Below are 12,019 nucleotides of genomic sequence, written 5' to 3'. Positions count from 1 at the left end.
TGATGGGCATCCACTCAGTTTCCAGTTCCTTACCATTACCAAAAGGGCTGATACAAACATTTTGCTCATATGGGTCCTTTTCCCTCTTTTATGATTTCTTTGAGATATAAGTCCAGTAGAAACACTGCTGGATCAAAGGATATCACAGTTTGCTAGTCCTTTGGGCATATGGACAAGCATTAAGTACTTACTGATGCTGTATTAGGGATCCCTTTTACAGGGATTTTTGGGAACAGACTCTTACCTGTGCCAACTTTGGGTTAGTTCAGAAACACTTCCAAATCCTTTCAAAGTTGTCAATTAAGTTTTAAAATGAACACATCCATAAAATTGTCAGCACCACTGGGCAATCTGCTGGTCTTTGGAATTCATCTGTACATGTTCTAGGACCAGAAAATCCTGTTAGCACCTGGATGGTTCCCTTGAGTCACCATATGTTATCAACATGGGGTCTTTGACATAATTTATAAATTATGCTTCTTTGATTTGTTATAGTTTGTGTGAGACGTCTGGGTTCCCCCTTGCAATCTTACTTTTCTGCTATTGCCCCTTTATGCTTATTCTCCTGACTAGGAGAGGGTGGTCAGGGGTCCAGAACAGGATATAATTTAAAAACCCTGCCGTTTAATTGGTGCAGGACACGCCCATGTGAAGAAATCTGATTTGGTCATAGATCAAGGTAAGCTTCCTTGCTGAAAAGCATTCTAGTAATTCTGCATGCAGGCCAGTGCCAAAAATGAAGTAGAAGGGGAGCAACCCCCCAGGCAGAAAGGATAAAGCAGTGTCAGAATAATAAGATGAACTCATCTCATTTACATTTAGCATGTTTGATTAAATAGTAAATAAGGAAGGCTAGAGTGAGAAAGAATTTACATCTTGCCTCTCACACCTACTTGGAGGTTCTTGGATTGTCTGGGATATGAAGATGCAGAGAGGGGCCTGACCCTCTGAGTTTTCATCCACAAGCTCCTAATACCATAGGAACTTTTCCCCGGCCTACTTGGAGACCAAAAAGTGAGATCCTTCTTATCCTCATAATGGATCTTTAGGCAAATTAGATTAAATGAATTGTCTTTAAATGAATTTGTTGTGGGTGAATTGAACAAGTAAAAGAGTAATTTACCTTGTGTGTGTTAAAGATTCCTTCTGAAAACTAGTTGGGAGACAAGGCAAAGAGCAGATATTTGTAGAATTGTCCTTGTGATCTGAACCTTCTGAGCCACTCGAGGCTTGTAGACCCATGGAATATCTATTCTTGCTCCACTAACCTCTGGACTCCTGTATCTGTCATCTCAGAATCCCTAAAGAAGTCCACTCCATGGCAATTTGGAGTTATGCTCAAAATGTTATCAAACTGTGCATTCCTTTTGATCCAGTAGTGTTACTACTGGGCTTATATCCCAAAGAGATTTTAAAGGCGGGAAAGGGACCCACGTTTGTAAGACTGTTTGTGGCAGCTCTTTGTAGTGGCAAGGAACTGGAAACTGAATGGATGTCCATCAGGTGGGGAATGGCTGAATAAACTGTGGTATATGAATGTTATGGAATATTATTGTTCTGTAAGAAAGACCAGCAGGATGATTTCAGAGAGGCTTGGAGAGACTTCCATGAACTGATGCTGAGTAAAATGAGCAGGACCAGGGAATCATTGTACATGGTAATAGCAATATTATACGAGGATCAATTCTGATGGACGTGGCTCTCGTCAATAATAGGATGATTCAAACTAGTTCCAATTATTTAGTAATGAAGAGAATCAGCTATACCCAGAGAGAGAACTATAGGAAATAAGTGTGGAGCACAGCATAGCATTGCCACTCTTTCTGGTATTGTTTGCTTGCATTTTTTTTCTTTCTTTCTAGATTGGATTTTTCTTGTGCAGCAAATAATATGCATATATTGGATTTAACATATGTTTTAATATATTTAACATATATTGGACTACCTGCCATCTAGGGGAGAGGATGGGAGGAAGAAGGGGATAATTTAGAACAAAAGGCTTTGGAAGGAATAGAAGGTCAATGTTGGAAAATTACCCGTGCATATGTTTTATCAATAAAAAGCTATTAAAAAAAAGTCCACTCCACGATGAAGCTGGTGGTGGAGACCAAAGCTTCCTATAATGATTGCTTTGTGGGGGGTGGAACATCAGACATTTAGGATCATGGCTCTAGAGTGAGGGGAACCTCAGATCCATTTAGTCCAATTTCTTCATTTTACAGGTGAGGAAGCTGAGAATCCAGCAAGCTTAAATGATTGCACCCAGGTCCTAAGCATTGGGCTCTTGTTCTCTGACTTAAGTCCAGGGCTCTTTCCCATTGCACTATATCTCAGGGATTGATCATCATCATCATCATCTCTTCTTCCTCCTCTTCCTTCTTCTCCTTCTCCTCTTTCTCCTCCTCCTCCTCCTTCTCCTTCTTTTTCCTTCTCTTCCTCCTCCTCCTTCCTCTTTTTCTTCTAATTTTTCTCCTCCTCCTCCTCCTCCTCCTCTCCTCCTCCTCCTCCTCCTCCTCCTCTCTCCTTCCACTCCTCCTGTTTTTATTTATTGACCACTATTAGTGTTTTGGACATCAATGGATATAAAAAGTCAATTTGCTTTTCTTTGTCTACTCATTGTTTAGCAAAATGCCTGGCATGTGGCCTAAGTGATCATGGGAATGGAAATTAGCTAAGACTGTAAACATAAATAATAATATCCAATTTCTGAGGATATTTGGACAGAGTAAGAATGATGAAAACGTTCCTCAAAGACAGATTTCAGCCTTTAATCATCCTTCCCCCTTTTGTGACCACTTCCTCTCCTCCTGCTCCTTAGGGTGTTCGTCCGGCGGCCCAGGCTGGCCTCAAACATGGCGAGCTCAGTCCACTGGCCCTGTTCGCCTTCTTTGTGAATCAGTGCCGAGACAATCTCCATGTCGTGGTTGCCTTCAGCCCCATTGGGGATGCTTTTCGCAATCGCTTGAGGCAGTTCCCCTCTCTCATCAATTGCTGTACCATCGACTGGTTCCAGGTTTGTTAATAGATCAGTTTTATTTCATTTTTGTAACATACTTAGAACTTTGTCATTCTTGGCCATTGATCTTCCAGCATTTCTTTCTTCTAAAACTCAAGTCTCAAAAACGTTGAAAAACATGGAAAGCTCAGTTTCATTCCATTAAGCTACATTGCTGTGATTTGTATTAGAAAAGCTGCTTAATAGCAAACCATTCATTGAGCATCTATTGAACAGCTTCTGTGTCTCAGGTATTGTGAGAAACTCTGCTGACGCAAAGACAAAAACCCAAAGTCTCTCTCCTCTTAAGAGGGATGGGAGATAGAATGTTTAAACAGAGAAATGTTTTAGAGAAAAATTATTTTGTATTCTTTGCATCCAGTATCCCCCAGAAGGGTATAAATTAGCTTATATTAACTTATCTCTCTAGATAACATATCTCTCCAGAGAAATGTAGGATCCTTGATAGGAGAGATTATCATTTTTGCTTCTGTATCCCTAATGTTTGCCTGGCATAGGGTAAACATAAATGCTTGTTGACTGAGCAGTACTTCCATAGGTGCACTGTTACCTTGTCTGTCTCATTTCTGTCTTTGTGTCTCCAGGATCTGGAGCAGTGCTCGGCCCATAGTAGATGCTCAATAAATGTCTTGCTAAAAAAGGAACCATTTTAGACATTGCTGCCTTTCAATAGTAAAAGAATAGAATTGTTTACATTTTACATGATGGCTTCCTTTTTTCAGCCATGGCCTGAAGATGCCTTGGAACGTGTGGCCGTTAAGTTCTTAGAAACCCTGGAGCTCACGAAAAACGAGAGGGTGGAAGTCGTTCCCATCTGTAAACACTTTCATACGTCCATTATGGATCTCTCAGCAAGGTTTGTTCACGGTTTTGAAAAAACAATGACAATAATTCTTTGTGTATTTAAAATATTTCCCCTGTGAAAGATTTAGGAATTCTTTTTGTGTGTGTGTGTTTTACTTTGTTCAAATCTTTTTGGGATCTTGGTTGTTATTTTAAAAATTGTGATCTTCTTGTGTTGGGAAATGAAGGAAATGAAAAAAAAATCAGGCTTCAAGTTGAACCACTTCCCTGAGTGAGTGTCTGGTGGTGGGACATCCTGGAAGGACGAACCATGAGTTTTTAGTCCATATTTTTGCCTTGAGAAATCATCATTTCCCTGTCATGTCATAAATGTTGTCAATCATGTCCCTTGTTTCTTTTCCCAGAACCAGACTTGTAGGCTCAGCAGTCTAGACCTGGGAAGGACTTAACAGGCCAGTTGATCAAAACCCTGTATTTTCTAGATGGAGAAACTCAAATGACTTGCCCAGTTTCACAGAAAGTAGGGATTTGAACATGAATCTTTAGACTTCAGAACCAGTGCTCTTTCTGCTGTACGAGACTGCTTCCTACTTGTCTTCTTGAGCCTTGGTTGCCTAATCTGTAAAGTGGAAGTCATAATTCCTGAAGTCTCTATCTCAAATGAGATACTGGATGTGTCACTATAGTGATCAATAGTGATGATGACCAATAGTGGATGACCCAATAATACATGGGGTTTGGTTGTTCCTTCACACAGTCCCTTGCATGTAATAGACACTAAATAAATGTTTATTGACTGGTTGTTATTACTGAAGCTAATGCTGATAATCGTTCACATTTCTAGGGTATATGGTTTACCCTTGTGGCGTTTTCTACCAGACTCAGTTTGTACTCTTCTCCCTAGAGCAGGGAGGTGGGCACGGGGGGGATTTGCTGCCCTGTCCCTTTGCCAGTCTTCTATTTCATGTTACCTTCCCACTCAAGCTGGCCGGCACAGGCAACTGCAAAAGTGTGTAGGCTTAGGGAAAAATACACAGAAGCATAGCAAATGTTTTCCATTGTAAACTCATGACATTCAACCTCTTGGATTTGTAGCCTTTTACATACATCTCATCATTTAAAATCCCATTCCATTTACATATTTAGAGTTTCAGAAAATAGACATTTTGCACAATTAGAAAATGAAAAGTCATCTTTTAATACTTTTTATTTTCCTCTTAACTTCTAGTGGGTTCTCCCCCACCCCAATTACTTTGAATCTTTTGCATCTACTTTTATGTGTTCAGGTAGTTTCAGTTGGCTTGGGTAAAGAATGTTTAATTTTTGTCTCTCTGGCACATGATCGGCACTCAGAAGTGCTCAGTACATACTGCTCGCTTGACTCCTCCTCGTGCCAGTATGTAGCATTTTCTCTCTTTCTTTTTTCCTTTTTATTTTATTTTTTTATTATAGCTTTTTATTTACAAGACACATGCATGGGTAATTTTACAGCATTGACAATTGCCAAACCTTTTGTTCCAATTTTTCCCCTCCTTCCCCTCATCCCATCCCCCAGATGGCAGGTTGACAATACATGTTAAATATGTTAAAGTATAAGTTAAATACAATATATGTATACATGTCCAAACAGTTATTTTGCTGTTCAAAAAGAATCGGACTTTGAAATAATGTACAATTAGCCTGTGAAGGAAATCAAAAAGCATTTTCTTTCTTGACAACAAGTCCAACCTGGCATGTCTTCTATTTCTGTTTTAGGTTCTTGCAAGATTTGGGACGACATAACTACGTGACTCCTACGTCTTACCTGGAACTGATTGCAGCGTTTCGGCTGCTCTTGACTCAGAAGCGCCAGGCCGTCATGAAAGCCAAATTCAGATATACCAACGGGCTTGATAAATTAGCTTTTGCTGAATCCCAGGTAAAATCATTGACTTCTTTTTTTTTTTTTTAAATTTAAATTTTATTTTATTTAATAATAACTTTGTATTGACAGAATCCATGCCAGGATAATTTTTTTTTACAACATTATCCCTTGCACTCGCTTATGTTTCGTTTTTTTTCCCTCCCTCCCTCCACCCCCCCCCCAAGATGGCAAGCAGTCCTATATATGTTAAATATGTTGCAGTATATCCTAGATACAATACATATTTGCAGAACCGAACAGTTCTCCCGCTGCACAGGGAGAATTGGATTCAGAAGGTAAAAATAACTCGGGAAGAAAATCAAAAATGCAAATAGTTCACATTCATTTCCCAGTGTTCCTTCTTTGGATGTAGCTGTTTCTGTCCATCATTTATCCATTGAAACTCAGTTAAGTCTCTTTGTCATAGAAATCCACTTGCATCAGAATACATCCTCATACAATATCGTTGTCGAAGTGTATAATGATCTCCTGGTTCTGCTCATCTCACTTAGCATCGGTCCATGTAGGTCTCTCCAAGCCTCTCTGTATTCATCCTGCTGGTCATTCCTTACAGAGCAATAATATTCCATAACATTCATATACCACAATTTACCCAGCCATTCTCCAATTGATGGGCATCCATTCATTTTCCAGTTTCTAGCCACTACAAACAGGGCTGCTACAAACATTTTAGCACATACAGGTCCCTTTCCCTTCTTTAGTATTTCTTTGGGATATAAGCCCAATAGAAACACTACTGGATCAAAGGGTATGCACAGTTTGATAACTTTTTGGGCATAATTCCAGATTGCTCTGCAGAATGGTTGGATTCGTTCACAACTCCACCAACAATGCATCAGTGTCCCCATTTTCCCGCATCCCCTCCAACATTCATCATTCTTTTTCCTGTCATCTTAGCCAATCTGACAGGTGTGTAGTGATATCTCAGAGTTGTCTTAATTTGCATTTCTCTGATCAATAGTGATTTGGAACACTCTTTCATGTGAGTGGTAATAGTTTCAATTTCTTCATCTGAAAATTGTCTGTTCATATCCTTTGACCATTTATCAATTGGAGAATGGCTTGAAAATCATTGACTTCTTAAGAATGGCAGTGGGAAGTGGGGAGGAGGGGGGACTAGAACAAGAAGACCATTAATACTTTCTGATATTTTTTCATTACCATGTATAAAGTATATGTGGGTGACCATCCACATATATATATATATATATATATACACACACACACACAATATTTATGTATTTACACAATAATAGACAAATATATATATATATATGTATAATACATAACTACATATATATACATATATAAATAAAAAGATATATATGATTTACATATGGTGTGGATTGCTATCTGATCTGAGTTCTAGCTCACTCTATCTCCAAATAATTTTTGCTTTTGTGAAGAGTAGTGGAAGGACTCAAATCACTCCCAGAAGTCATTGGGGATGGAGTAGGTAGGATCCAGGAGTATGTGGTTAGGCTATTTCTCCTTAAATTCCCATCTCTAAAAAGGTTTTTGGGTTATAAAATCTCATCCATCTTCTGTGCTTTAAATAATAGTAGTTTAGGAGTGTGATATTTTGGGGGCCAGAATAAATCACATTTTCTGTGATAGTTTTCAGGAGTGGGGGCTATCCTTAGCTTCTCACTGAACTCTAGGTATTCAAACGATCATCCTCAAAGCTAATACATCTCATTATCAAAGTAAGCAGTGAACGGCAATCGGGGAAAATTCTGCAGAGTGGAATAAACAAAAGAACACGCAGAAATCAAGGGGCTCTTTGACTGGGAATCAGAAAAGATCACTCAACTGAGGAGAGACGGAGTGATCTCACCTGGCAGAACTCACTCTTACCGGTTTTCAGGCAGCTGGCTGCCCACGTGTTTGTGACTTTAGGGGAAGGTCTCTTAGATGCCGTTCAGAAAGTCCATCTTGCTTTTTTGGACCAATTTCCTTGAAGTCTTCCAACCCACCAATGTCCTGTCCATATCATGTATACTTTCTGCGGACCCATTGCTTTGTAATGTCTCAGTCTGTTAGCAATCTCACGTCCCTCCAGCATTCACAGAGCCGTTCGGCAGAAAACCTGCCCCAGACTTGAGGGCAAGTGGGGTTACTCAGGCATGAAAAATAGAAGCAGGAAGAACTTCTTTAGTCATGTCACTAATCTCTTCAATGGAGTTTGGGCGTTCGATGATTCCTCTTGTAGTTTGCCATTTTATACAGATGGATGGATTTATAGAACAATTGAACATCAATCAACAATCATTTATTACGTTCTTAATTTGTTCCAGGCCCTGGGAATTTGAAGATTAAAAAAGTTCCTACCATCAAAGATTATATTCTAATCAGGAGGGGTGAATGATATGTACATGAATAATTAAATGCAAAATAAATACAAAATAATATGGGATTATTTTGGAGGAGGAGTACTAATAGCTTTGGAGTATTGTTTAGCACATAGTGCTTAGTTGAATTTTGAAGAAAAGTGGGGATTTTGAGAGAAATGAGAAGGAAGTCAAAACTTAAAAGGAACTTTAAAAGAAAGTTTAAAAATTATTTTAAATATCGAATAGGGGAAAATAAAAAAATATATATATAAGTATCTATGTGTGTATGTATATATGTCTTCATATTCCTATGCATTTATAATGGAAAACTCTTTCATTTGCTCTGCTTTTTGTTGGAGGCTGCTTCCAGCGCACCAAGGTAACGTTCTGTCCGGCCTCGTGTCCCTTTAGGTGGGGGAGATGAAGCTAGAACTGGTGCAGTTACAGCCCATGCTGGAGCAGGCCAAAGTGGAGAATGCCAACATGATGCAGGTGAGCTTCTCCCACATTTCCAGGGGTCACAGGCTTTGCCAATGTCATGAATGTGTGTGACCTAATGGCAAATTAATGACTTTACCTTCAGTGAATCTGAGTAAACTCCCAAGTCTTGCTGTCATGAGTGAATGGAAGCGCTAAAGATAAAACAAAACTCTGTGTGAAATGCTTACTAAGTGCCAAACTCTGTGCTAAGTGCTGGCGATATAAATAGAAAGAGATGGCAGCCTCTGTTCTCAAGGAGTTCGTACTCTGATTGGGAGAGATGTCATACGTAGGAGGGTTCAGTGGCAGGGGTGATGGGAAGCCCTAGATGTCCTATGGGAGCGTGGCAAGACCCAGGAGTCCTTTCGGTTGTGTGACCCTCTCCTAGGGACCCCACTTGGGGGTTTTCTTGGCAGAGATACTGGACTCGGCTATTTTCTTCTCCAGCTCATTTTTCCCTCCAACCCTTTCCTCCTCTTTTGTGGCTAGCCTATCAGACCTCCCCTTTGGGGTATCCTTTTCTTTTTTTCTCTTTTTTAAACAAATTTTGTTCCAATGAGTCATCTGACTCTCTAGCCTGTGACCAAATTTATTGTTCATGGTGACGATTGTCTCAATCACTTAAGTAAAAATCTATCAAAGGTCTGTGACTGATGGGTCAGACACCTGGTATGTTTGGGCTTTGTGCCTTTCTAAGGGCAGACTGGGGGAGAGAGCAGCCCTCCGGGTCCCAGAGCCTCTGTTGCTGTAGGGCCTGGACAATCACTTCACAGCCAAGCAGCCCAGCAGACCTCCGAGTCCCAGAATCTCTGACCCTCGTTGGCTGCAGGGCCCTGCGTGAGTCACTTCCCAGCCAAATGGCCCAGCAGCCCTCGAGGATCTGAAGCCTCAGAAAAGGGGCTGACCTGCCTGGGACTTCCCTCACCTGTAGTCCCAGGCCCAGCCCAAAGAAAAGTCTCCACAGTGTCCAGCATTCTTAGTCTGAACTTCAAAGTTGTTTCTGTTTGTGTGGGGAGGTAGACCTGTAGCCGGGGAGGTGTGGGCTCAAATCTTACCCCCAACACTCAGTTTCTCCAAACAGAAAATGGTCATAACAATAGAACCTGTCTCCTAGGGGTTTGGGGGGCGGTGGTAAAATAAGATGCTTGTAAAATGGGCTGCCAAAGGCTTCTAGAACAGTTCTTAGATTTCTAGGTTTTCGAGGCAAATGGCCATTGTTCTTATTGGGTGTAGTCATTGGGGCTAATGACTTGCCCAGGATCACAAAACAAGGGAAGTGTTGAGTGTCCGAGGCTGGATTTGAACTCTGTCCTCCCTATTCTGGTTCTGGTGCTCCATCCCTCCAAAGACAAACCCCCTTGAGGCTCCTCTCACGGGGCGGCTGGGGCTGATTTTTGCTGGATGCTTTCAGGTGATTGAGGTGGAGTCTGCGCAGGTGGAAGCCAAGAGAAAGTTTGTCAAGATAGATGAGGAGCTGGCGACAGCGAAGGCCGAGGAGGCCCAGACCCTGAAAAACGAGTGCGAGAGTGACCTCGCTGAGGCCATCCCCGCCCTGGAAGCTGCTCTCTCTGCGCTGGACACGCTGAAGGCAAGGGGTGCTCCATGGGGGCCGGGAGGCCCAGTGGGGATCACTCCAAGAGGACTGACTGTGGAGAGAGGGTGAAGTCGCCCTGGGGAGGCAAAGACAACCCGGGCCTCGGACCATAGGATTGGAGATGGACACTTTTGGGCCCTCTAGTTCACCTAGTAGAGAAGGGTCTCACAGGCAGTGAGGGGCAGGCCCAGGTTCCCTTCTCACTTTAACATGCTCCTGACCCACAGTGCCTCATGTGGAGGGGTGATCTGGCTCCAGAGAGAGGCCCTTCACAAAGCCAGCAATTCTTCTTTTAAAAAGAATTGTTTTATTTTTTCTAGTTACACACATACATTAACTTTTAAAATACACATTTCTTTATGAATCATGTTGGGAGAAAAAAAATCAAAACAAAAGGGAAAAACTATGCAAGAAAAAAAAGTGAACATTGCATGTGTTGATTTATATTCAATCTCCATAGTTCTCAGCAATTCCTCTCGATGCAGGGGTAGGCCTGTTTGGACAGCAATGTCCTTCTTGGGCCTGATGCTCATTTTCTTCACCAGAAAGAAATACCTGGAATATCCTTTTGCCTCAGAAATCCGGGGCCAGGCTCAATCAAGGTTTGCCCAAGCAATCTCTGGGCAAAATCCTCCTTTGCTAAGTTTCCCTTCCCTGAAGAAATTGTGATTTTTATCAATGTAAGGAAGTCGCTAGCAGTTCAGACTGAAGCCCTTTTGTGACTGTTAAGTCCCAGAGAGTAGCTGAGGCACAGGGGTCGCTAACAGTAGGGATGGGATCCAGGCCTTCTGGATTCCGGGTCCAGGGCTTGGTGCATTACATCCCTCTGTCTGTAATCCCAGAATTCTTCCCCAATCACAGCACAGTAAACCATGCAATTATAATTTTGAGACAAACACGATGCCTTTTGTTTGTCTTAAAGTCCCAAATGTCATTGTTCATCTTTCTCTTGTAGCAGTAAGTGATGTCTGAAAACGCCCATTTTCCCTTCCCTTTAGCCTTCTGACATCACTATTGTGAAGTCCATGAAAAATCCTCCATCTGGAGTCAAGCTCGTGATGGCTGCTATTTGTGTCATGAAAGACATAAAACCAGAGAAAATCACGGACCCTTCGGGAACTGGAGGCAAGGTAACCGTGGGAGATGGCGTGGTGTTGGTGTTTAAACTACGTGAAGTAGATTTGCAACAAGGGTTATACATATTTTAATGAATCATTTATTATTTATATATTAATATATATGTATAATTTATATGTATATAATATATATTATTTATATATAAATAGATCAAGAGATGGCCTCCAGAACCTTCCTGTCTGATCTTTTCTCCAGCAGAGGGGAGAACTGATGCAGTGGATGTGAAGGACACCCTAAGGGGTGGAGGGCACTAAGGAGTGTAACGAGTGTTCCGAGGAGGGAGGCCAGGCCATAATGGTGATGGGCATTGGGATCTTGCCTTGGAGCAGTGGGTGAAAAATTCTGAGGTGTTTAACTTGGAGAATGGGAAGAGGGGAACTGAGGACTGTCTTCTAGAATTTGAAGTTTCTTTTATGGAGGGGGGTTAGCGTGGTTTGGGTTGGCTCTGGAGGGCAGGGCCAGGAGCCACAGGAGCACGTTTCAGGTTTGATACCAGGAAAAGCGTCCTACCAGAGTAATGCTAAGGTGGGATCAGCTGCTTAGGGGATCACGGGTCCTTAATGGTGTCTCCAGGAGGAGGCTGGGTGGCCACTTGTCAGGGAGGACGTCCAGGGGAGATCAGATACTCTTTTCCAGTGGGGTGACTTGTAATCCATCCCCACTTTTCCTTCTTGGGTAAGTTCCTGGAGGGCAGGGCCTGGTTCAGTTTTGTCTTGGTACATATTTGGTGC

General features: G+C 41.7%; 1 protein-coding gene across 1 annotated transcript in view; it reads left to right on the top strand.

Moving 5' to 3' along the window:
• Positions 1 to 12,019, top strand: part of DNAH12 (dynein axonemal heavy chain 12) — a 136,909-nt gene that overhangs the window by 79,159 nt on the left and 45,731 nt on the right. Inside the window, 6 exon segments of the mRNA XM_051979504.1 lie at positions 2,819 to 3,013; positions 3,739 to 3,872; positions 5,576 to 5,738; positions 8,489 to 8,569; positions 9,969 to 10,145; positions 11,150 to 11,281. Coding sequence (XP_051835464.1) covers positions 2,819 to 3,013; positions 3,739 to 3,872; positions 5,576 to 5,738; positions 8,489 to 8,569; positions 9,969 to 10,145; positions 11,150 to 11,281 — 882 coding nt within the window.

Source organism: Antechinus flavipes, chromosome 1, assembly GCF_016432865.1.
Source record: "Antechinus flavipes isolate AdamAnt ecotype Samford, QLD, Australia chromosome 1, AdamAnt_v2, whole genome shotgun sequence".
Taxonomy (NCBI): domain Eukaryota; kingdom Metazoa; phylum Chordata; class Mammalia; order Dasyuromorphia; family Dasyuridae; genus Antechinus; species Antechinus flavipes.
This window is presented reverse-complemented; position numbering and strand designations above follow the sequence as displayed.